The 26,699-nt window shown below is 41.0% G+C and overlaps 1 protein-coding gene and 1 long non-coding RNA gene across 3 annotated transcripts in view; one reads left to right on the top strand and one right to left on the bottom strand.

Annotated features, from left to right (window-relative positions):
• LOC125109540 (uncharacterized) overlaps positions 1–26,699 on the top strand; it is a 76,106-nt gene that overhangs the window by 35,406 nt on the left and 14,001 nt on the right. Inside the window, exon 5 of the long non-coding RNA XR_007130267.1 lies at positions 20,758–20,802. This is a non-coding gene — a long non-coding RNA (uncharacterized LOC125109540). The remainder of the gene's footprint in view (positions 1–20,757; positions 20,803–26,699) is intronic.
• On the bottom strand, positions 5,224–6,809 carry LOC125109539 (L-lactate dehydrogenase A chain-like). Of its 2 annotated transcripts, XM_047746566.1 has the most exons (2): positions 6,088–6,789; positions 5,224–5,818 (listed from the first exon to the last, which is right to left on the bottom strand). In XM_047746566.1, exons 1-2 carry the CDS (start codon positions 6,772–6,774, stop codon positions 5,663–5,665), a joined length of 843 nt encoding a protein of 280 aa, XP_047602522.1. In that variant the 5' UTR covers positions 6,775–6,789; the 3' UTR covers positions 5,224–5,662. The 2 variants fall into 2 exon arrangements, with proteins under 2 accessions (XP_047602522.1, XP_047602521.1); XM_047746565.1 differs by having other exon boundaries at positions 5,224–6,809.

Raw genomic sequence — 26,699 nt, 5'->3', positions numbered from 1 at the left:
TGTGGGGGATGACTGCGTGACCGTCTGCTTCATGGCTATAGAAAGGACCAGACACCTGGCTCCTGCATCCAGTCCTGGTCTGCTGTTATTATGCAATGGATTTCTGCTGAGGGCCTGGCTGTGGTGGCCAATGGTGTGGCTACAGGACAGGTACCCACTGAGGGCAGGAGCTGCATTTTTTCTCCCCACCGGACAGGGCGGTCATTTCACGTGGAGCCTGTGGGTTTTGGTGAACTGGGGGACTTCTGGTTGCCTAGGTCTCTCCAGGGGTGCTGAGGAACTCAGTGGTTGGTGGCTCTGGGTGCTGAGTCATGTAACTCTTGGAGTTAGTGGTGGCTGGGGGAGGGAGGGTGACCAAGGCAGGAAGTGGGCTGCTATGTCCAGGGCGGGCTGCCTCTATGACCTCCTGGGCCTCCGGGGCTCTTCCCAGAGTTAGTGACCTGGCTCATTCATTAAACCACAAGTCCAAGGGCACCACCATTCCCAGGGCGGCTTGACTCGCCGACTTCCAGCCTTCCCGCCTCCCTGGGGAAGCTGTGTCTCCCTGCTTTGGTCCAATTTTCCATGTGGGATTTCCGGAGACACCAAATGGGTCATGTGATAGGAGACATGGTTCGGGAACTTCGTACATTTCTCAAATTCCTGACCCTATTTTCAGATGCCTGCTCCCCTCTGCATACCCCTCCCCAGGCGTACCCTTTTATTATGAGCAATATCCTCCTTTCCAGTGGAGAATAAGAAACATTAGCAGATAGATGCATGAATCAGAGTTCCAGTGGGTTGGGAATCATCTCTTAATTTGAGAAGGTCTTTCTGCTAGACTATGTATGGTTAAGGCTTGCCTGAGGGGTCCTGGTGGGAAATGCACAGTTTTTGGAATAAGAAGACGCTGAAGAAACTCAAGCACTCTGTTCTGGGTTGGGGATCATGTATCGTCTGTTTACTTACAGCAAGGGGCTGCCCTGGCTTGTCCATCAAGGAACTTGGGAATGACCTTGCCTCAGGCCGTCTCAGGGAAAGTCATGTTACAGCTCTGTTTCTGGGGACCACAGTAGTGCATGGGCACATGCCAGCTCTGGGTTTTTCATTTTTAGTCACTTAGAGAGGGGAAATTCTGGCTAGATAGCCCTGAAAAATTGGCACCAAGAAATGGTTGGTCATGGGGGACAGGGCCTCAGGCTATGAACAGAGAATGTACCCGGGGAGACTGGGGTTCTAGGAGGAGACAGGGCCAATGCTGAGAACTAGAGGAGGTGGGACTCAGAAGGAAGAGGGGACCCAGATAAATGCCCAGCACTACAGCTATGAGCCAAGATCACACCTTTGAACAATCAGAAAAAGGTGTCAGAGCACAGCCCTGAGCCAGAGTGCAGACTTGGTGGACAATGCTGGGCTGGATTTCAGCCTTCTGTGTGCCCCTCCTGCTGGGCCCTTACACAGTGAAGGCATGACCTGCACAACCTTTGCGCTATGGCCCAGAGCCCAGGAACAGAAGTGCTTGTGTGTGTGTGTGGGAGCTGGAGCTTCCTGGATCAAGGACTGGGTCTCCTCTCCCCTCTATGTCCTTCTGCTGTCCCTATTAGGGGAGTCTCTCCTCTCTGGGGCCACAGTGTGGGGGCTGTGAGGCCAGCATGGAGGGGTTAGCTGCTATAGTCTGGGGCCTTATTAATGGAGCACTGAGTGCGGCCAGGGTGCCCTCCTTCCCTCTGCGGAGGTGCCCTGGAGACAGCTGATTAAGCAGGTTGGCACAATGTCTGCAGTGATTTATGGGCTACCCAGAAGCTTCTGCCTGGAGAGCTGGGCTGCTGCATTATTCATGGAGGAGAGCTGTAAATCTGCCTCTGGAACTGGCTCTAGCTCTGCCCTGGAAGATGAGGAAGGAGGGATGGGTGGGGGAGGAGGGGCAAGGTGCTCAGAGTGCGGGGTAGTTCTGAACGGGCATCTGACCCCTACTTGTTGGTCTGGCGTGTATTTACCGTTGGCAGTCATCTTGTCTGTTTCCTTGCATTTCAGAGGTGATACTCTATGCCTGCCTTTGGTGACGCTGGTCCAGTAATTCTCTTGTCTAACCTGGATACCTTTTGCTAGCTGAAGCCCAGGGTTCCTGCCTGAGGCAGTTCTTAACAGGAATTTAAAATATCAGATCACATTTCTCTAGAACGAATCAGGCAGTGGGGTTCTCCATTAACAAAAGCTGTGCGAGTCTTACTTCTGGCTGTCCTTACTTTTCTCTCACTCACTAATATCTCTGTGTGAGAAAATGCAGGGCAAGACATAGCCTTGAGCATGAGAGGAACCATTAGTGCAGTTAGCTTCTTGAACTTGAGCTTGCATCAGAATCACCTGTAAGGGTTGTCAAACATTGATTTCTGGGCCCTGACCCCAGTGTTTCTAAATCAGGAAGTCCTGAGTGAGGCATTTCTAGCAAGTATCAATGATGCTGCTGACCCAGAGGTCACACCTTGAGAACCACTACCTTAGTGTAATTTAACCCAGTTTTGTTGTGCTAACATCACTTAATGAGGGCAGGAACCATCGGTAAAATATGCAGTCATTGAATTTATTAATTAATTCATTCAATAAATGCTGACTGACACCTACTAAAAACACAGATATGAAAATCCAGTTCATAGTTCAGCAGGGACGAGAAAGACATGTGAGCAGACTGGGCATTTGCTAAGTTGAATCAAGCGATTCAATATACTCAGCCTCTGTTGAAGGCTTAGAAATACCTTCACTCTCCACTGCTGTGATCTAAATAAATAGAGAAGCCGTAGTAGCATGGTGCTTTCTTTTCCAAGTCTGAAAGGAGAGCCACCTAGAGATTACATGGGCTGGGATTTGGTCAAGTTTGGAGGTACTACTGTCCTAAAAAGGAGATGTTCTTGCAGACTGGGAGATGAGGGAGTCTTCATCATAGAGGAGGTGAGACTTGAAGGATGAATTTGAGAATGAGGGGAAACTGGTAAGTGTGGCTATCCATGCTAGAACAATTTCTTCAATTTCTCAAGTGTGACTGTCCACTTGCTTTCTGAGCTGAAGCTGAAAAACCTTTCCTCTGACCGTCCTGGTCCCAGGTTTTCAGTTTCTCATGGTTTCTCCCCTGTGTTTTCTCCTGGAACTTGTAGACAACAAATATGCTTGTCTCAAAGATTTATAAGTGCAAACAGAGTAACAAGTGAAGGTGGTCTGGACAGTGTCTGAGACTGGGTTGGGGGAGAGGATGAATAAGGAAGAGGTTTTGTGACAGAGCAGAGATGAGTTGCAAGGAACTGTAATAGGGATGCCTGGTTGGGAAAGGGAAGAGGGCATGGGGTAAGGAGCAGGATAGCAGGATATTTAGATGCTATAGCAGGAAGCCCTGTTAAGACATCTTGAAACTGTATCCCACTCCCATCCTACTGCTCAGAAGGAAGCATTTTATTTATTTATTTAAAGATTTTATTTATTTATTTGACAGACAGATCACAAATAGGCAAAAAGCCAGGCAGAGAGAGAGAGGGGAAGCAGGCTCCCTGCTGAGTGGAGAGCCCGATGTGGGGCTTGATCCCAGGACTGGAGATCATAACCTGAGTCGAAGGTAGAGGCTCAACCCACTGAGCCACCCAGGGGCCCCAGAAGGAAACATTTTAAACTATTTTAGTATTTCTTTTGGTATTTCTATTTATATCCCTAGCTAAAATGAATGCATTGCTTTCTCTTTATCCATTAACTTCAGATATTGACTTTCTGTCATGATAGATGAAAATATAAACTCACTTATACACACTTCCGTACACCCCCTATTCTCCTAATGTCATTATATCTAGATTCTTAGTAAAAATCATTTTCAGAGTTTTCATCATTATGGCTATAAATTTTGCTTACTGTTGACACAAATGGTGTCTAATTACAACAGTCTAATTACATATCATCTGTTGTATAACTTTTAACTTTTCTTGGAGTTAATAATTGCCTCCGATTTTCATTTATTTTCTTTTCTTTGAATGGCCTCCTAAGTAATTTCACACTTTTTCATAGCTCTACAAAATACCTCTCAGTTGCAATTTTCTGATTGGTAAGCCTACCAGATAACTTACCACTTTCATTTTCTCTCCCCGGGAGTCCTATCTTCTTGCACACTGAGATCTGTGGCTCCATCCGGACTCACTTCTGTCTCTGGCTGGTGCACAGCCTCATCCTGCCCCTTCCTCTCTCTAACATCCTGGCATTGCCTTTGCCCTTCTCTTATGTTTATTCCTGGTTGGTTTGACTCTATGTCATGTCTGCCTGTTTCTTTTTTTTTTTTTTTTAAAGATTTTATTTATTTATTTGACAGACCGAGACCACAAGTAGGCAGAGAGGCAGGCAGAGAGAGAGGAGGAAGCAGGCTTCCTGCTGAGCAGAGAGCCCGATGCGGGGCTTGATCCCAGGACCCTGGGAATATGACCCGAGCTGAAGGCAGAGGCTAACCCACTGAGCCACCCAGGTGCCCCGATGTCTGCCTGTTTCTTGATTTACTCCCTTGGCTTTAGTGGTGCCAAACCTCCAATAGCTTCCCATGAAACAGTACAACAAAATTAAATGTTAGGAGATTCTGAATGTCTGAAATGGGTTTATTCTACCCACAAACTAGACTGAATATAGGTGGAGAATTGTCAGGTGAAAATAATCCCCCCTCATAATTTCTAGCTTCTAGTGTTGCTGTTGAAGAGCCCATGCCATTCTTATTCTCAGCCCTTTGTTTGGGCTATCTTTTCTCTTTAAAATCTTTCAGATATTTAACCCTGGTATGTTAAAGTTTCCTGACATTGGGTCTTAGTGTGGATTTAAAAAAATTGAATTTCGATCTAGAGACCCATGATCTTTAATTCCAGTGCGGAAGAACTAGCTAGCTAGGGACAATAAACCTAAAGAATTGTAAGCAATAAGATGCTCATTGGCTTAAGCCACTAAATTTTGGAGTGGTTGCTATGTAGCAATAAATAACCAGAACAGTGGGAGGAGAGAGCATAGGTCTATACTGCATGATTCAATCTGCAGATTTTTTTATTCAATGCCCTATATTAGCTGGCTCCTTACCTCTATTCTCTCTGCACTTAGATTCAAGAGCTTCTATAGTTTGGACATTTATTGGCCTAAATTTAACTACCTGTATTGGCTCCAACATTCAAATTGTAGCATTCAAGATCTTTACTCCGATACAGGTCAAGCCTAAAATTTCGCACTATGATGACTTGTAACTTTTTTTTTTTTTTCACTGTTCAAATTTTATTTGGTATTTTAGTTGGTACAACACTTCGTTGGTTGCATGGTCTTTTTACATTATATGGCAATGTACACTATATTCTGACATACATGGTACACGAAGTAAGATCCTTTGGAACAGTTATGCACAATACATGCAATAATGAATTTATACGTTGGAGCCCAGGATGTGACTGACTGGGAAAGATGGACTAGGCATGTTGGGTGTTGGATCAAGGAACCAGAAGTCCTAGAACACACAGGAAATACACATCTGGTTGGAAGAGCACCTGCTGCATATGCAATATTGGCAGTGGTGCCTCTGAGATGAACACATTTAGGACTACAAAGGCAAGTATCATCCAGCATTAGGGTATAGCTGCAGTGTTTGCTGGACCATTCCTATTTAGAACTTTAGGAAACCGATGTTTTTTCCTTAGGCCATTTTGATATTATTTAAGTAACAGATCAAATAATAAGGACGATGTACACAACCTCCAACTAAAACCCTGTCATAGTCTAGACAGTGAAGTGGTACATTAGAAAACTTTAAAACTGCAGCTCCTTTTGGATCCCCCAGAGTGTGTCTGCACTCTTCTTCAAACGGGCCTCCTCCTCAGAAGTTAGAGTCACCTTCACAACATCTGAAATTCCATTCTGTCCCAAGATGCAAGGAACACTAAGGAAGACATCATCTTTTATTCCATAGAGACCCTTAATCATGGTGGAAATTGGATGCACCCGCCTAAGATTCTTCATTATACTTTCTGCCAAATCTGCCACAGACAGTCCAATGGCCCAGGAAGTGTAGCCTTTCAGTTTGATCACCTCATAGGCACTGTCAACCACCTGTTTGTGAACCTCTTTCCACTGTTCCTTATCTGCATCAGTGCCTAAGTCAGGGTGCAGATTCTTCAGAGAGACACCAGCAATGTTTACTCCACTCCATACAGGCACACTGGAGTCTCCATGCTCCCCGAGGATCCACCCATGACAGCTTAATGGGTGAACTCCCAGTCTTTCCCCCATTAGGTAACGGAACCGGGCTGAGTCGAGATTGCAACCACTTCCAATAACACGGTTTTTGGGAAAGCCACTTATCTTCCAAGCCACATAGGTCAAGATATCCACTGGATTGGAAACAACAAGCAACTTGCAGTTTGGGCTGTATTTGACAACATTAGGAATGATGAATTTAAAGATGTTCACGTTACGCTGGACCAGATTAAGACGGCTTTCTCCCTCTTGCTGACGTGCCCCAGCTGTGATAATAACCAGCTTGGAGTTTGCAGTCACATTATAGTCTTTGCCAGAGACAATTTTTGGTGTTCTAAGGAAAAGGCTTCCATGCTGAAGATCCATCATCTCTCCCTTCAGTTTGTCTTCCATGACATCAACAAGAGCAAGTTCATCTGCCAAGTCCTTCATTAAGATACTGATGGCACAAGCCATGCCAACAGCACCAACCCCAACAACTGTAATCTTATTTTGGGGAATATGTTCTTCCTTAAGAAGATTCTGAATCAGCTGATCTTTCAGAGTTGCCATTTTGGACTTAGAACCAAAAGGAATCCGGAGTGCACGTCGGGAGGGCGGGCGTCAGCGGCGCGCGAGAATGGATCCGGACTTGGCAGCAGCGGCTCCGACCGACTTGTAACTTTTTGATCCAATATCCTGACTCTAGCTAAAACACCTTTTTTTTTTTTAAGGATTCCATTTATTTATTTATTTATTTATTTATTTATTTATTTTTGCCCTGCAAATTCTAGCCACTTCAGCAGCAATAAGTTCCAATATCACTTTCTTCCACTCTTTAACATTTTTCCTCTCTGCCAGGCAGAAAGATATGATAAAACTACCCTGGTGTATTTTACTTCTTCAGAGATCACAATCTTGTATTATCTGTTGCCTAATACCCCCCAAAACACTTGCTTTATGACTTTGCTCCAGTTTTATAGTTATTTATAAAACAAAAGTAAGTCTGATGCTCATTATTGCATCACTTCTTTTTTTTTTTTTTTTAAAGATTTTATTTATTTGTCAGAGAGAGAGGAGAGCGAGCGAGCACAGGCAGACAGAATGGCAGGCAGAGGCAGAGGGAGAAGCAGGCTCCCTGCCAAGCAAGGAGCCCGATGCGGGACTCGATCCCAGGATGCTGGGATCATGACCTGAGCCGAAGGCAGCTGCCTAACCAACTGAGCCACCCAGGCATCCCTATTGCATCACTTCTAAACAATATATCTTTTGAACTTACATTTTCATCAAAATCTTAGAGTCATATTAGCTTACTTTAATTTATGAAAAATGCTCACAAAATAACCTATTTGACAAAATGAGTTATTATCAAACCATCAGTAAATCATATGTACTTTCTTCCAGATCAAAAGCCTAACTATTTTTAATTTTTAAAATTTATTTTCAGCGTAACAGTATTCATTGTTTTTGCACCACACCCAGTGCTCCATGTAATCCATGCCCTCTCCAATACCCACCACCTGGTTCCCCCAACCTCCCAACCTTCGCCCCTTCAAAACCCTCAGATTGTTTTTCAGAGTCCAGAGTCTCTCATGGTTCACCTCCCCTTCCAATTTCCCTCAAACACCTTTTTCATCAAGCTTGCTCCTCTCCCTAACCTGACATTTCCTTTCTAATCCTTTTCTTCATAGTCCACCTGCATCTTTTGAGAAAATGGAATTAAAATTCCTTCTGCACAATGTCTTCCTAGAATTACTTCCACTCGTGTAGTTCCTCCAGCAGATGTAATACAGAACTCTACTGGACACTGGTTCCTGACTGCTGATGATTTTAATGGAGACAGAGTTTGCAGGCTCTGATGAGGCCTATATGCTTTTCCCTCGAAAAGTCTAAGAAAAACCTAGAAAGAGATGAAAATGTGTAACATCACTGAAAACCAAGGCTGATGATGATATTATCAGATTATTAGAGGAATTCTTATTAAAGACAATACTGATAAAGCTGTATCACGAAAGGAGAAACAAATGGCACACTCATGTTCCTTTTGACATAAAGCAGAACATTTCTTTTCTCCTCCTCTGATTGCCCCAAGACATTCTGATACCAAATGAAAAAACTATGAACCATCCCAGTACTGTGTGAGTGCAGCTTATTTTGCCTTCCCACTAATATTTCTACATTCATTTGGGGAGTGAAACTGCCACAAAACAGCAGGGCAGTATAGGCTGACCTCAATGGTAGTGCTTTGCATTCCAGGAGGCATAGGACCCTCATGCATAGCCCCACACCTATGGGTAGGACCGAGCCTTAATAGACCTGGAACAAAGCATGCTGGGAATCAGTTTCCAAGTTCTAGGAAGCCATGAAGGAGGGGTATGACAAGACTCGACCACACCATGACAGTACCATATTAAAAGAAAGCCTGGGATCCAGACCTTGGGAGTTGGGCTGAGGTCTCTATAAAATATATAGCCCTCAAAAGCCCTGATGTTATAGCTTTGTGAAGGGGATTCAACTGATTCCCGATAAACAGTGGGAGCACCAAGGGAAATCTACACATTTTGTTTGATGCTAAATGGAATCTTGATTATGTCTCTTTTATTTTGAAAATGAATAAAAAGATCAACTTGATCTATTAAAAAGAAGATGAACTGTGGAACATGAGAAAGGAAACTTTATCTTGATGACTCAGATGTGCAGAGAGTAACAAGAGTTCAATTTTAGAAAATTATTTGGAACCCTCACTTAGTTGAAAAAAAATGTGGCCTCTGAACAGCTAAAGGAAATCATAAGGGCAGAGAAGACCACAATGAAATAAGATGAGATGAATAGATGCCAAAGTGAGGTGAAAAAGAACTAAGTAAGATGTTAGAGTGTGTCAAGTTACCTACTGCTATGAAATGAACTGTGTTAAAACCTAGTGAGCTAAATCATACCATTTCATTCTTCACAATTCCGTGGGAAGGAATTAGAGCAGGGTGAATTGATCAACTCTTCTGCTCCATCTGGTGTGGGGTCTGCCTAGGGGTGGTAGCATTTAGTTGAGAGGTGGCTGGAGCTGGAATGTTCAAGATGACTTCACTTCTCATGGCACGTGGCTGGAGAATTGTGGGACCCTCTCTCTCTTTCTCATGTGGCTTGAGATTCTTTATATGGCAGCTAGATCCCCTAAGTGAGAAAGTGGAAGCTGCCAACCTTCTTTAGACTGAGGATTGGAAGTCCTATAATATCCCTTCTGATACATTATGTTGGTTAAATCAGGTCACAAGATCAGCCTGGGTTAAAGGGAAGAGAAAAATTCTCCACCTCTTGATGGGAGGGGATATGTGTGCATACAGGGTTAGGAGGAATAATTTGACAGTCGTTTTTGCTGTCAATCTACCTGGGAATTGTAGTTTCAAAAGAAGGATGGAAAAGAAACTTAAAAAGAAAATTTAGGGGTGCCTGGGTGGCTCAGTGCGTTAAGCCTCTGCCTTCTGCTCAGGTCATGATCCCAAGGTCCTGGGATCAAGCCCCACATCGGGCTCTCTGCTCAGCAGGGAGTCTGTTTCCTTCTCTTTCTCTGCCTGTCTCTCTGCCTACTTGTGACCTCTGTCTGTCAAATAAATAAATAAAATCATTTAAAAAAAAAAAAAGAAAATTTAACATCCACACCAAAGGAGGTGAGGAGCAGAACTGACACTATGGAAAACTGGAATAGTGGTGTGGAACACAAATTTGCGTAGTCCCAGAAGGTATGAGTGGATATAGAGATGAAAATAATGAATGAGAGACAGAGGACAAAGAAGCAAGGTCCTAATGGAAGTTCCTTTCTATGCTTGTAGAGTTTCCCATGTGAGGTATCTTGGTGGTAGAACTGTCCCACACATTGAATCTGAAAAGGCCAGAATTTCATTTCCTCAGGCTTATTGCTAAGGTGCTGGCATGTGATGTGTGCTAGCCAGTCAGGCACATACATCTGGGACTTTGAAAAGGAAGCTTGCAGCACAAAGATGAAAGGACTAAGGAGACTTTTCTTGGAGGGTGGCAGCACTGGGTTCAGGACAGCACAAGCCGCAGTGTCCAGGGTCCAGGGCTAGAGCGGTAATGCTGTGAGGAGCCCCCAGGGTTTGCTGGTAGCATCCTGGAGTCCTCACTAGATGTGTTCTGTGGTGCAACTTGGTTGTCATTCTGGTTGCTGTTGAGCCTCCTTCTAGGCTGCCCATTTTCGGAGCTTGAGTCTATATATATATACGTGTGTGTGTGTATACACACACACACACACACACACACACACACACATATAAATTTTTTTGGTAAGATTCCCAGGATCTGTTTAATAAATTCATTTCACTGCTAATTCAGCCAGAGTTAGTTTGGTTGCTTGAAATTAAGATCCCTGACTTGTACAAGGATATGAACAAAGACTAACAGGTGTTGCTGTGGGAGAAAAACCAGGATAACTGGAAGAGGCAATGATCGGTCAAAACAAATTTTCTTTTTCTTCTTAGAAATCAAAAGGGAATCCAAGTATGTGTCCAGAAGTGTTTTTCTATATTTTAAGCAAGATGATTTTAAAAAGAGATTTCATCTGGACATATCATGGAAATAATTATATTTCATAAGAAAAAATATTAATAGGAATCAAGAAGTGAAAAAAATAGATTATCCACAAGTTAGGAGGACTTCAAACTTTTCATCTGCAACACTAACTGCCAAAAGAAAAGATAGCAATGTTTCCATTTTTTCAGTTTTGTGGGTAGAAGTCTGGGATCCACATTTTTTCTTTAAAAAGAATTATTTGAAGATGTTTAGCTTGAAACTGAGTGAGTGATTCTCACACTTCATTCTTCTTCCTCAAAATTGTTTTAGCTATTCTAGGGCCTTTGCCTTCCACACAAACTTCAGAATAAGCTTGTCTATGTATATTAAAAAGAAATATTACTGGGATTTTGATAGGAATTGCATTAAATCTATAAATCATTTGCATAGGACAGAAATCTTTATGATGTTGAGGCAGCTAATCCATGAACACAGTATGTCTTTACCTTTATTTAGATTTTCCTTGATTTATATCATCAGCATTTTGTAAATTGTAGCATATAGATACTGCACACACCTGTTTTGGTAGATATATATCTAAGTATTTAATTTTCCTTGGAGTTATTATAAGTGGCATCATGTTTTACATTTCAGTTTCCATATGTTCATTGTTAGTGTGTTGACCTGCAATTGATTCATATGTTGACTCTGTATCCTATACCCTTACTGAACGCACATATTATAGTTTTTTAGTAGATTCCATGTGATTTTCTACATAAACAATCATGTCATCTGAAAATACAGTTTTATTTTTAAACTATATGCCTTTTATTCCTTTTTCTTGTCTTATTACAGGGGCTAGGGCTTCTAGTACTATGCTGAATAAAAGCAGTGAGGGCGGACATTCTTGCCTATTCTCGATCCAAAGGAAAAGCTTTCAGTCTTTTACCATTAAGTCTGATGTTAGCTGTAGGTTTTTAAATAGATGCTCTTTATCAAGTTGAGGTAATTCTCCTCTGTTCCTAATTTGCTAAGATTTTTTGTCAAGAGTGGGTATTGGATTTGTCAAATGCTTTATCATGGAGTTACATATAAAACATAAAACTATAAAACTTTTAGGGAAAAAATAGGAGATCTTGGATTCTGGATGTAAGCAAAGAATTCTTAAATTTGACACCAAACTATGATCCATACCAAATAAAATAAAGATAAATTGGACCTGGGGTGCCTGGGTGGCTCAGTTGTTAAGAGTCTGCCTTCAGCTCAGGTCATGATCCCGGGTCCTGGGATCGAGCCCCGCATTGGGCTCCCTGCCTGGCGGGAAGCCTGCTTCTCCCTCTCCCACTCCTCCTGCTTGTATTCCCTCTCTTGCTGTCCATCTCTCTGTGTCAAATAAGTAAAACTTTAAAAAAAGATAAATTAGACCTTATCAAAATTGAAAGCTTTTTCCCTGTGAGGGTTCATATGAAGGGGATAAGACAAGCCACAATATTTGCAAGTCACATATTCAACAAAATGACTGGTATCTAGAATATGTAAAGAACTCTCAAAACTTAATAATTTTTTAAAAAGTCCCATTGGAAAATGGGGAAAAGACATAAAAAGATATTTCACATAAAGAGAATAGACAGATGGCAAATAAGCACCTGAAAAGATATTCAGCATTATTAGTTTCTTCATTCATCATAACCCCAAACTGGAAACAATCCAGATATTCTTCAGCAGGTGACTGGTTAAACCAACTGTGGTATATCCATACCATGGAATATGACTCAACAATAAAAAGTAACCAACTATTAACACATGTAAAAACGTGAATGAATTGCCAGAGAATCATGGTGAAAAACGCCAATCTCAAAAAGTTACATATTATATGATTCCATTTATATAACTTCCTTGAAATGACAAATACGGGAATGGAGAGCAGATTAATGGTCGCCAGGGGCCAGAGATGGGGTGTAAGGGCGACGGAGTGGAAGCAGGAGTGGCGATGAAAGAGCAGCGCGAGAGACCCTTGTGACGAGGAACTGTTCTTTATTTACTGTGGAAGTGGATACAAGAAATTACACGTATGATAAAATTCTACAGAATCAAAACACACACACACACGCACGCACAAATACAAGTAGAACTGGGGAAATATGAATAAGATGGGTGAATTGAATCAGTGTTAATATTCTGGTTGTAACTACAGTTTTGCAAAACATAACTTTGCAGGAAACCTGGTAAAGAATACATGAGGTCTCCTTATGACTTCCAAATACATGTGAATCTATAATTGTCTCAAAAAGTGTAATAAAAAAAATGAAACAATCATTTACATTAGTCAGAAGCCAGACAGAGATGCCCACCATAACCATTATTTGTTGATATTGTTCTAGAAGTTTTAGTGAATACAATTATTTAGGCAACTGAAAAAAGAAACAAGGAATAGGAAATGAAATTATCATAATTTGCATATAATTTTTTTTTTTTTACCTTGAAACCCCTAGGGAACAACAGAAGACAGTTCATAAGGAAACCAGTCACAAATTGAACTCACTTAACAAAGTCTTATAGAATAGCAATAGCTAGTTAAGAAAACAAAAAAAGATTTCCCTGGCATGAACTATTGAAAACTGTGCTAGACCCATAGGAATAAAACCATAAAACATTACTGAAAGGCATGAAAGAGGTCTTTAATAAATGGGAGGTTAGGCTTCTTGTTGGGAAGATTCAATATGTAAAAATGTAATTTCACCACAATTTAATTATACCTTTAATAAAATTCTGATAAACATCTCCATGGAAGTTTTTCAGAACTTAAAGAGAATACAAAGTTCATTTGGAAAAATAAATGGGGGAGAAGTACTTCATTATTATGCTAAACACTAAGCACTCAATGCAAGAAACTAAAAAAAAAAAGAGAGAGAGAGAGAGAGAAGAGAAAAAAACCCAAAGGAAATAAGGAAAAAAAGTAATAAAGCAATTAATTACACAAAGAAAAATAGGATTAATAAATATAATCAACAGCTCTTTCTTTGAAAAAAGTAATAAACACATTCTGCCTGATACTGTTCATCATAATAAATAATAAATCCTGAAAGAAATAAAGTATAAGAAAAAATAAATCTGTAATTCGATTTTTTAAAAAGATTTTATTTATTTATTTGAGAGATAGAGAGAGAGCACAAGAAGGTGGAGGGGCAGAAGGAGAGGGAGAAGCAGACTCCCCACTGAGCAGAGAGCCCAATGCAGGGCTCCGTCCCAGGACTCTGGGATCATGACCTGAGCCAAAGGCAGGTGCTTAACCAACTGAGTCACCCAGGGGACCCTGTAATTCTATTTTTATGTTGGGAATAATATAATTATGCATATTTTAATTTTTTTTAAAGATTTTTATTTATTTGTCAGAGAGACAGAGAGAGTACAGGCAGGCAGAGTGGCAGGCAGAGTCTGAGGGAGATGCAGGCTCCCCGCGGAGCAAGGAGCCCAATGTGGGACTCGATCCCAGGACGCTGGGATCTTGACCTGAGCCAAAGGCAGCCGCTTAACTGACTGAGCCACCCAGGCGTCCCTAATTATGCATATTTTAAAAAATAATTTGTTCAGTTGAGTTCTCACTAGCAGGTTTTTCAGTTTCTCTAGCTTTGTAATGTATTTAATTAGCATAGTAGTTATACTTTAAGTTCTGAAGTGATTGAGTCCAGAGTTCAAATACAGGCTCCTGATATTTAGTACTTCTGTAATGATGGGAAACTTTGTTAATGTCTCTCAGGTGCATGTAATAGTACTTCCCTAAATTTTTGGAAGGAGTGAATAGAACCCACAATGCATATGAAATACTTAGCTTTGTGCTAAGTACAGTATAAGCACTCGATCGATGCTATGTTTTTAGTGTCCGATGAGGCAACATCTGACGGTTTTAAAGACTGTCCCATTGAGACCGCACTGACTTTATAGATTTATTCAAGGCAGATAAACATCTTTACAAAATCCCATCTTCTTACCCAGAAACAGTCCCTGTCTCTCCTCTTACTCAAGTCTCCTTCTATGTCCTCCTGCGAAAAATATTCTACATTTTCTCAATAGATACACATCACTAGCATCAAACCTCTAGGTACTGTGTAATCTTTGTTGGTATTTTGTTGGCTTTTCAAGCCAGATATTGTTGATTTATGGGAAAGTTACTGATTTTGGAGTATTTATTCTCGATGAACAGGTAAAAAAAAAGTTTTTTGCTTTTTCCTTTCCAACATTTATTCTTTTTTTAGTAGTAATTTATTGACATCGATGAAATAGCCCTATGTGGATAAGCTTGACTTTGATTCTGTTACTTGCAACCAAAAGAGTGCTGACTGATTATGTCTTGGAAAAGATTGAATTAAAAAAAAATCCATTTGATGTCAGCTGCAATCTCCACATATCTCCTTATATCTACTCACTTAAAGTGAAGAGATTTCCTAATGTTTACCCACCCCTGCATTCCTGCAGTTCAATCTGCTTGATGATGCATTACTCTTGAAATATATTGCTGAATTCAGCTTATTTACTTTGTGAAGCTTTGATTTCTTTAGTCAGGTTTGATATCAGAGTTTTGCTAGATTTGAAAATGATTTGAAATATTACCCATATTTTTCTCTGGTCTTAAAACAGTTTATATAGTCCAGGAATGATCTATTCCCTCACAGTCTGAAATACTTCTGGGCCCATCACCTTTTGGCAGGTAAATCTCTAAGGGTTTCTTAATTTATTTCAAGCTTATTTCTCTATCCTTTTTGTCTTTTCTTGGAATCAAGTTTGATATTCTCTCTTGCCTTCTTCCCTCCTTTATGATTTTTCTTCCTCTTTAAATACCAGGAGCAACTTGGTAGGTCTGGATAAGAGAGTGGTTCAGACAGGGTAGGCAATGCCCATGGCTTTAACTTGGGGTGTCAGAGTTCAAACAGGTAAGCCTGCATGGGGTGGTGGTGGTAGGGAAAGGAAACTAGTTATGGGGGTGGGGGGTGATCCAATAAGTAAGTATATTAAGAATAATGAGAGTCAGGTCCTTACTGTCAGTGAAGGGTTTTACAGTTAGGAAAAAGAAAACTAGAGTGAATCCTAGAATTCAGTAGAGTGGTACTGAATTGGAATTGGAGGTATGGGTGAACTCATAGTTTTCAACATGGAGCACGGATATAGCTAGCAATAAATGCATGTATTTTGTGTGGGGGGGAGGTTTGGTTTTCTGTTGCTGTGTAATAAAGGACCCCCAAACTTAGTGCCTTAAAACAACAGGACATATTTATTATTTCATAATTTCTGTACATCAAGAATCTAGGAGTGACTTAGCTGAGTGCCTCTGTCTCGAGGTCTCACAAGGCTGCCATCACACTGTGGTTGGGGCTGTAGTCTCATCTGAAGGTTCTATTAGAGAAAGACCTGTTTCCATTCTCACTCATGTGGTTGTTGGCAGGTCTCACTTCCTCGCGGGCTGTTGGCTGGAGGTGCCCTCAGTCCCTTGCTATATGGACCTCTCCATAGGGCAGCTTGTAGCATGTAGCTGGCTTCCTTCAAAGTGAGTACGAGAGAATATTTAAGATAGAAGTCACAGTCTTCTTATAACCTGAACCTCAATGTGACATAAACCTAAACTTGAATTCAAACTTTTGTCAAATTCTGTTTGTTAGAGGTGAGTCAGAAATGTGCATTTCACTTTTGAGAGGAGAAGGTTACATAAGTATTTGAATATCAGGAGGTGGGGATCATTTTGGGGGCAATCCTGGGGCTGCCTACCACAGATAGATGATGATAGATGACAGAAAGATAGATAGATAGATAGTTAAATAGATAAATTGATAGATGATTGACAGGTGGGATTGATATTTTTTGCCTCTGTGCCCTGAGAAATCTTAAGAGCAATGAACTCATCTCCTGTCTAGATCTTTGTTTTTTAAGTACCTTTCTCCACTAAAAGGACTTGAAGAAATGGTGGATTCCAGGACTGGGGCAGAAAAAGTACAAGATGAGCCTGGAACATCCTGTTGTTCAAGAAAGTAAAGATGTGCTCAAGGAATAATGAGTACAGATCAAGAGGGACATAGAGACCAGATTGAAGAGGTAATACTAGCCAATCTGGGATAATTTGACAAAATACAAGAGAATAGTAACAGATTTTTACCATGGAATGAAATAGGGATCAGGAGTCCACAGTGATAAAATAAATAAGTGAATATGTAAGTGGAGAAGAGAGAAAAACCTTTCCTTAAAAGTAGAATGTCAACCAATGTAGAAGGGATGAAGGAATTTGAAAATCATCATTTGGCAACCATCATGGTAATAAGTGATGCAGCTAAGAACCAACCATCAGTGGATATTACTAGGGTAGAAGAGAAGCTAGTTATGTAGTCTCAAAATACTTTCCCATAAAATAATTATTGATTACAAAGGGCTTTGGAAGAAGAATCCTTAATAGAAGACATTCCCTTAATTCAATAACCAAGGTCAAAATGAAATCATGCGACCCATGATAGAATGCAATAAAGAACCATAGTGTGTGATGTTTTTGTTCAAAATATGTAACATGAGGGATGCTTGGGTGGCTCAGGCAGTTAAGCATCTGCTTTCAGCTCAGGCTCAGGTCATGACTCCAGGGTCCTGGGATGGAGCCCAGCATCTGGCTCCCTGCTCAGTGGGGAGCCTGCTTCTTCCTCTCCCTCTGCCCCCGCCCCTGCTTGTGCTCGCATGTGCTCACGCGCGTGCTCTCTCTCTCTCAAATAAATAAGTAAAATCATAAGGAAAAAAATGTAACATGAGGAAATACCAGACAAACCCAAACTGAGGGCCATTCAACAAAATAGCTGACTTGTATCCTCAAATATATCAAGATCAAGAGAGTGTTACAGAACAAAAATCCAGTGGGTACATTTGAAGATCTAACTGGCTTAAGTGATTGGTGAAATCACTTAAGTGATTTGTGAGTCCAGTAGCAACTCATCTAGCAAATAGGAATATGATCTAAGGAGATGTACAAAATGGAAGGTTTTTTATAATCAGGAGGGTGGAGTAAGGAAGTTAATGGCAAAAGAGAAGGAAGAGATGTTCTAGGCCAGGATATGTATTTTTGGAGGCTGGGGGGGTTGGTGGTGGTAGGGGGATGATAGGGTCTGTATCCTGCAAATGGCTGGCCAGGAAATTTCAGAACGACTGTTAAAATGTCACATTCCCCAGGGTAAGTTGAAACTGTTAAGTCTCAGTTTGCCATCACAGGGGGCAAATGACTCCATATTGAACTTGTTGTTCCCTTTTTAATAAGAGTAAAGACAAGACTGAGGTATGGTTCCATATCAAAGGGAATTGACAACTCAGTGCAACATGTGATTCCAGATTGAAGCTGCTTGCTTATGGAGATTGTGGAGGTAGTTGGCAAAGCTTGAATGTGGTCTGTGGCTTGAACAGCAGAAGTGTATCGATATTGTCCTGGTTCCAATGGCTGTATTGAGATTCTGTGGGAAGATGTCCATACTTTAAGGAAATACACACTCGAGTATGGAGGGGTATAGGAGCATCCTGTGGGGAAATTATTCTTACATGGTTTATCAGGGAAAGTTCTTAGTGTTGTTTTAGCAAACTTTCTTTAGTTCTGAAATTATTTCTACATAAAAAGAGAAAAAGAAAGGAGACCCTACTGGGTGAAGCATATGAACCTAACTATGTCAAATAAACAAACTTGCCAATTAAAAAAAAAAAGAGAGAGAAAAAAATCAGTTATCCTAGTATCAGTTTGTGTGTATTATTTTCTCTTAATTTGAAATTCTCTGGAGTGGTTGTATGCCTTTCTCCTCCACTGTATTGTGTGTCTGTGGCCATGATGTCTTTTCTCCTTGATTTGCCCTGCTAGAGGAAATGTGTTATGACTAAGAGCATGAGTTCTGGGCATGGACCGATCTGGGATCCAACACTTAACTCCCAACACCTCAGTTTTCCCATCTTATGAAATGGGGATATCTGTACTTCCTAGCACATGGGGTTATCCTGAGATGAATGTGTAAATGTCAAAGTGTTTAGCATAATCCTTGGCCATTAACTGAATGCCCAATCCATAGTCTCTGTTAGTATCCTAATTATAGTCTTTTCAAAGATCCAGCTCTTAAATTTCTCAGATCTATAGTTTTTTAAAAATAATTTTTAATTTATTTCCTTCATATTCACTATCTTCAAATTCTTCCTCTGGCTTTTCATAGCTTCACTTTTTTACTCTTTTAAGAACTTTGCTTTTGTCTTGCATACTTGTTTCATTTAATTCTGCTTAATGAGAAAAACAAAACTATATGTATTCTGTTCTTTAGAGCTTTGTATTTTCTCTTTGGCATAGCTCCTCATTGTTGCTTAAACAATCATTAATTATGGCTTCAATGTTCTCTTTGACTCTCCAGCTATTAAGACAAGTTTCCCAGCTCCCCAGAGTGGCTTCATTTTGTTTCTTTGTTTCTCTTGTGCTATTAACTTCTACTTTTGTTGCATTGTGGTTTGAATTTGTGCATAGTACTATTTCTGCTTTTGAGGCTTTAATGAGATTTTCTTTGTGGCCTAAGATACCAAATTTGTAACTCTTCTTTGGCCATTTGAAATGAGTATGTATTTTCTGTTTCTAGAGAACACATTCTGATATAGATCTGTTAAATCAAAATTTTAATAATAGACTTGAACTCTTCTCTCTTCTCATGAAATTTCTGTCTACTTGGTCTCTCAGAAATGATAAGGCATATTAATCCTTCTGTTATCACTGTGGTTTTGTTCAATTACTCCTTAATTGCTAGCATTTTGGCCTTGTACATTTAACGCAATATTCAGTGCACACAGAATTCATGGTTCTTATATTCTCATTAGTTTCTACAATTTGCCAATATAGGATACCCTTCTCTCCTCCCCCACCCCAAGGTAGTTTAGTGCTTTTTTGCTATGAATTATGCATTGTCTGATGTGAATATTGCTTTCTTTTTGTTTGTCCTTGGGTAATGTACACCAAGTAGATTGTCCATCCTTCTCCTGGAAGGTGGTCCACTTTGTGGGGAGTTCTTAAGATCTTGTCCCCAGCCACATTTGTTTGCTCCAGAGATGGGCAGCTGAGGCAGCAGGGCCAAGCAGAATCCTCCCTAAGTGTTGGGACTTGGGACACACACTTGGTTGTTGTCTGTGCCATGGCCATCTTCCTATGGGTAAACTGGAAAACAGGGAGTAGATTATTGCAAATGGTGAAAAGTAAGTAGACCCAGTCCTGAGAGATGGGGGAGTCCCCAGCATGGTGGTCCCAGTGTTGTTTTAGTCCTGAGGCTCTGGAGTCAGGATATTTAATCACTTGTCTCATATGATGATAGTATTTTGTCCTCTTTATGCTTCCTTATATTTTCCTTTCTCATATTGCCATTTGCTCAGGTTTGCTTTGCAAGTTTATAGTTAGAAATCAGAAAGTCACATTCCCATTTCTAGCCTACTCCTGGTGCCTTCAATCATACACACACACACAGACACATGCACACACACACATCCCATATATATACTATTGCCTTATCAACCTCAAAAAAACACATAGTATGTATTTATTTCCCCTGTGTATGATAATTTCATACTTTTCAAATTTCCTCCCTACTTCTCACCTCCTATTTTTCTTGATATAAAAAATTAAGATTAGTATTATGAATTTATTTCTTACATGTATGTATACTTTCTCTTGTAATTATTTTGGACATTTATGTACCTTCTCTTTCAGTAATTATTTTGGACATTATATTTGGACATCAATAATGCTAATATTGAATTTTTATAACTTAATCTTGAGTTCTATTAATTTTCTTATTCATTTCTTGCTCAGCTGGAATATACTTTGAACGAATTTTTCTGCATGTTTGAGTGTGTGGTATACATTTGAATGCTTAAAGGTTTGAAAAATGTCTTTTAATTGACCTCACAAATAAATCACAGCTTTTTTTTTTTTTTTTTTTGTCTTGGAGTCTTTTTCTCTTGGAACTTTGTTGATATTATTATACTTATCATATTTTGTTTGTATTTATTTAGGTTTGTAAAGGAGAAGACTCAGTTCAATCATCTTTACCCTGACATGTAAGTTTTTTCCCCTCAAATACTTAAAGGTTTTGAAACTTTATCCCTGACATTCTAGAAATTCACTGGGAAAGATTTAAATATGGTTCTTCTTACATCTGTAGTGCTTGGTTGTCCATGGGACCTTCTACCCCTAAGATTAAAGATATTGTTCATTTCTCACATTTCCCACCCAATTCATCTTCTCCTCTTTCTCCTGGAATAACAATGGGGAAGTTGTTTTGAAATGCAGGCTTTTGGTGCAGCCACTCTAGAAAACGGTACGGAGATTCCTCAAAAATATGAAAATAGAGCTATCCTATGACCCAGCAATTGCACTACTGGGTATTTACCCTAAAGATACAAATGTAGTGATTCGAAGGTGCAACTGCACCCCAGTGTTCTTAGCAGCTGTGTCCACAATGGCCAAACTAGGGTAAAGAACTTGGATGTCCATCAACAGATGAATGGATAAAGATGTATGTGTATATATGTGTATATATATATATATATATATACACACACACAACACGTATATATATATTTAATGGAACACTCATATATATATATATGTTGTGTATATATACATGTTGTGTATATTATATATATATATATACATATATATATATATATATTAATGGAATACTACTCAACCATCAAAAATGAAATCTTGCCATTTGCAATGACATGAATGGAACTAGGGGATATTATGCTAAGCAAAATAAATCCGAGAAATACAATTCTCATATGATCTCAGTCATATGTGGAATTTAAGAAACAAAACAGAGGATCATAAGGGGAAGAGAGGAAAAATAAAGTAAGATGAAACCAGAGAGGGAGATAAATCATAAGACACTCTTAATCGTAGGAAACAAACTGAGGGTTGCTGGAAAGGGGGAATGGTAGAGGGATGAGGTGATGGACATTAAGAAGGGCCCATGATGTAATGAGCAGTGGGTGTTGTATAAGACTTGATGAATCACAGACCTCTACCTCTGAAACCAACAATACATTATATGTTAATTAATTATATTTAAATAAAAACAAGAAAGAAATGTAGGCTTTGTTATTATTCCAGTATGGAGAGGCCACAGATCAGGAGATGACTGGCATTGAAAGGATAGTTTGTGACTCATAGTTCCCTAGAGGAAGGGGCCCACCACACTGCATGGGGTCACGTGGAGAAGCACCAGGGTCAGTCAGGAGGCAGAGGGCGTGAGAGGAAAGCATGGGCAAGAGCCTTCATTATGGTTTCTGTAAAAAGGAATGGGCATAGTAAGCAGGCTTAGGATTGCCTAGTTTGGATAATTTCAGCAGACTCTGGGGCCAAAGGGCTGATTGATTGTCTTATAGTTGGCCCTGGGGTGGTTAGGGCAGGTGGGTAAAAGAGGTAGTTGGGCCTGGGCTCAGGATTGGTTGATTTGCTCAGGAAAGATGCTTGCAGGTGAGTCCTTTCCTGTCTTTATTCATGGCCAGCCCTGGGAGAGGCAGTCTTTCTGGGGACAGCAGGTTCCCAGCTATCAAAACATCAGGAAATACAGAAAATGGAAAGGCATGATGAATACAGAAGTAGCTCCCAGAAGCCCCCAAATAACTATTTATAGTTATGTTTGCTTGATTGCTTTATAACAATATAATACTATTAGTATAATAGATTATGTTTTTTCCCAGTCATATTAGAGGGTTTTTTCCCCCAAGCAACCACTTTTTTATTTCATTGTTCCCTTCTATTTTTGTTATTTATTTTTATTTTATTATTTTTGGCTTTTATCTTTATTATTTCCTTTTCTTCTTCTTTCTTGGTTTGCTTCATTATCCTATTTCAACTTTTTTTTTTCTTAAAGATTTTATTTATTTATTTGACAGACAGAGATCACAAGTAGGCAGAAAGGCAGGCAGAGAGAGAGGAGGAAGTAGGCTCCCCACTGAGCAGAGAGCCCGATTCAGGGCTTGATCCTAGGACGCTGGGATCATGACCTGAGCCGAAGGCAGAGGCTTTCACCCACTGAGCCACCCAGGCGCCCCCTATTTCAACTTCTTAAGGTGAATCCTTTGTCTATTTATTTTACATCTTTCTTGGTTTCTAATAAACATATTTAGATTTAGACATTTCTCTCTAGGGACCCCTTCAGAAATTTTTATATGCCATGCTCTCATTCTTGTTTGGTTCTAAAGTGTTCATAAGTTTTTAAAAGATTTCCTCTTTAACTTATAAATTATTTGGCAGTGGAATTGTTTTGCTTTGTTTGTTTCCAAATATATGGAGTTTTGGGGGTGCCCTCTTTTGATGGTTTCTTTTGGGCTTTATGGTGTGGCAGTCAGAACATGTGGTCTGTTTCATATTGAGTCTTTGCAATTTGATGAGACTAGTTTTACCAGGCAGTTCAGAATGAGTATTACAAACGACCCATGCATGCTTGAATGATACGTGTTTTCTACTTATTGGATGCCAAGTACTATATGGCTGTATTATAGCAAATGTGTCATTTTATTGTTCAAATACTTGTATTCAGTTATTTTATAATCTGAGCAATTGTTGACCGCATAATCTATTCATTTCTGAGAGAGTGACCTATTCTGATTGTGGATTTGTCAACGTCTCCTTTCAATACTGCCAATCACATGTTTTGAGTTTGTTTTGTTAGTTATATACAAGGTATTACTGTTATTTCACTTTATTTATTTATTTATTTTTAAAGATTTTATTTATTTATTTGTCAGAGAGAGAGAGAGAGAGCAAGCACAGGCAGACAGAATGGCAGGCAGAGGCAGAGGGAGAAGCAGGCTCCCTGATGAGCAAGGAGCCCGATGTGGGACTCGATCCCAGGACGCTGGGATCATGACCTGAGCCGAAGGCAGCTGCTTAACCAACTGAGCCACCCAGGCGTCCCACTGTTATTTCACTTTAATGGATACTTCTTTTTAAGACTAAGAAAGTGTTTGTCATTTCCATAAAGTTAAGGTTTTCTTCTACAAAATAATATTTCATCAGTTCCCTTTTGATTAGCATTGTGTATGTGTGTTGCATAACCTTACTGCCAATATGTCTGTCTTAATTTTAGATATTTCTTTCATAAATAGGATATATGTGAATTAAAGGAAAAAACCTAAAATTTTATCTTTTTTTAAAAGATTCATTCATTTATTTGAGAGAGTGCATGCCTGTGAGCAGTGAGGGAGGGGCAGAGAGAGGGAGAGAGAATCTCAAATAGACTCTATGCTGAGCGCGGAGCCTGATGCAGGACTTGATCTCCTGACCCTGAGATCACCACCTGAATCAAAACCAAGAGTCAGACTCCCAACCGACTGTGCCCCCCAGGCATCCCCATAAAAATTTATCTTTTTTTTTTCATTTTATTTTATTTCTTTTCAGTGTTCCAGAATTCATTGTTTATGCACCACACCCAGTGTTCCATGCAATACTTGCCCTCCATAACACCCACCACCAGGCTCACCCAACCCCTCACCCCTCTCCCCTCCAAAACCCTCAGTTTGTTTCTCAGAGTCCATAGTCTTTCATGGTTTGTCTCCCCCTAATCAAGGCTTCACACACTCAAATTCATTTATTTTGAGTATCAATATATTTGAAATTACTTCTGCAATATCATTTTTGTTTCTATTTACCACACTTTACCTTGCCTCCCCATCCCCCCCATCCCTACTTTCTGTTGAATCCATTTTTTGTGTTCATTTTTTTTGCTACATGTTTGTCAATGGCACATCCTATTTCTATCCTTTGGGTGGATAATCTCATTTGAGGGTTCATCTCTCCTGGGGGTGTTCTGTCGTGTGCCCTTTCCCGCAGGCTGGTTTTGTGGTTGCCTAAGCTCCACCTCCTTGGGCTATGGCATTGTGGACAAGGTGTTCACGGAAGCAACTTTGTCTGCATGTCTTCTCCATGTGGATGGAGGAGTTCTTAACTTTCCGCCTACACAGGGACCATGACCAGGGCTCATTTTCTTTCTTGGGCTGCATCTCAGTTTCTGGTCTGGGATAAACAGTGTGTGTCCAGACACCTCCCCGATGTGGGCAGTCAATCCAGCCTTCCAGGGTGGGTCAGCTGGAAGCTCAGGGCTCCCTGGCTTCACCCAGGAGCCCTGTCCAGTCTCAGTGACTCGTCACTGTTCCTGTTATTCGCTGCATTTCAGTTTCTGCTTATCACCTTGGTTTCCTTCTCTATTATTTGCCTGTGAATATTTTCCTTTCTTTATTCTCTTTAACATGGTTCTATGCATACCTACTAAATAAACAAACATATCTGTCATTCCTCTATGCAGAGATGGAGGTGAGAGGCTGGCCTCCTGACCTGAGAGTCCCATATTAATTATTCACAGATATATTAGACTGAAGCTGAATGTCAGTTCCTGTTGGAACATTTCTGGGTAAAAATCCTCTCTGGGAATATTCAGGACGGAGGGGTCCTATCCTCCTCAAGCAGCCCTAAGGCCCCATCTTCTTCATTTCTTCTATGTCTTCCCAATTGGCTCTGGGCTCTTGAATGGGACCCCGCCACCCTTACTGCCCATGCTCCCAACCTCACAGGCCTGGACTGGGAAGCCCAGCAACTTCTCCGGAAATACCCACAGGCAGTTTGAAGGTCCAGAATGGCAACCCAGAAATGCAACAGCAGAAACAGAAGGGTGCTGATACAGAGGGATAGGAGTAAGGCTAAGGAAGAGCTTTTCCCAGGGTGGTTTCTGGACTGTTCTGGACCCTGAACAAATGTGTTAGACCTTTGCCCAAGTCAGCTCTGGGCTGACTCTAGAGCTGCTGGCTGGGAGACCACCCAGGCTCTGGAACCTCCTGTCCGTCTGTGGACTCTGGCCTCAAGGTGCTGAGGACTTGGTGCTGCAGCTGACCAGAATTCTAAGGTGTAGCCTAGGCCCCTGGCACACGTTTTCCCAACCTTCTTCTTGCCCTCTTGAGTCAAGCAAATTCACTGCGTGCTTGTTGACACTCTTGGAGCCTCTGCTTCTGGCCCACTCAGGAAAGCACACAAATCTTAAATATCATTTATTAAGCTTCATTATGTGCTTCATGGCAGAGAGACCTGTGCTAAGGACTGTATCTTCTGTCACCCCATTGGGTTCTTGCATGAGCACTATCATGGCATGGGGGCCAGTGTTATCACTATTTTATAGATGAGGACGCTGAGGCTTATAGAATTCAGGGCCCTGGCCCACGTTCACACTCCTGTCACATGGCAGAGCTGGGAATGAAACTCAGATTTGTCTCATTAATATGAGAGCTGTTGCCTCTCCACATTTCTGCTGAGGATGCAATCAGAGGTGGTTGTAATATCAGTGTTTGCTTCCAAGGCAGCTTCCAAATTGCCCATCTTTTCTGGGGGAAAGGGGCTCCACTGTTCACTGCTTCTCCAGAAAGCAGTCCAGCACTCCCAAGATCTTCTGGAAGGAACTCTGTGCATTGTGAAAGAAGGCTTGTGAGATCTTTCTGGCAGCTTTGGGAGAGGAGGGGTTTCCGGGGACCTGAGAGGCAGGAGAGGTCAGGTGCAGCATGAGTAAAGGCTAGTCCTGACCACAGGGAAAGGGGGAAGTGGTGGAAGGGTGTCTGGGGGTCACTTGTGCCCTGAAACAGCCCTCTATTCACACCAGTCAGGCAGCTGCCACTTCGGGAAAAGTCTGCCCCCACCCCTACCCCTTCCCCTTCCACAGGGATGCCCTCTGAGTGCCAGGTTCCAGCATCTCTCCCAGTGTAAGTCCAGCTTCAGAACCACCTTATCTGGAGGGGTTAATTTACAGTGCAACTGTTTTCCCTTTAGCTGTCTCTCAGAAATGTGAGACAGGGGAAGGGAAGACTTCTGCAGGAAGATGGGGAAGACACCCCAAGGGAAGGGTTAGTACCCACACTCTCCACAGGGCTCAGAGCCACTTCCGGGAGACTCTTCCCCATGTCCT

This window comes from Lutra lutra, chromosome 9 (assembly GCF_902655055.1).
Source record: "Lutra lutra chromosome 9, mLutLut1.2, whole genome shotgun sequence".
In the NCBI taxonomy this organism is placed as follows: Eukaryota; Metazoa; Chordata; class Mammalia; order Carnivora; family Mustelidae; genus Lutra; species Lutra lutra.
Note: the sequence above shows the minus strand (reverse complement) of the source record. Positions and strands in the feature narration are given on the sequence as shown.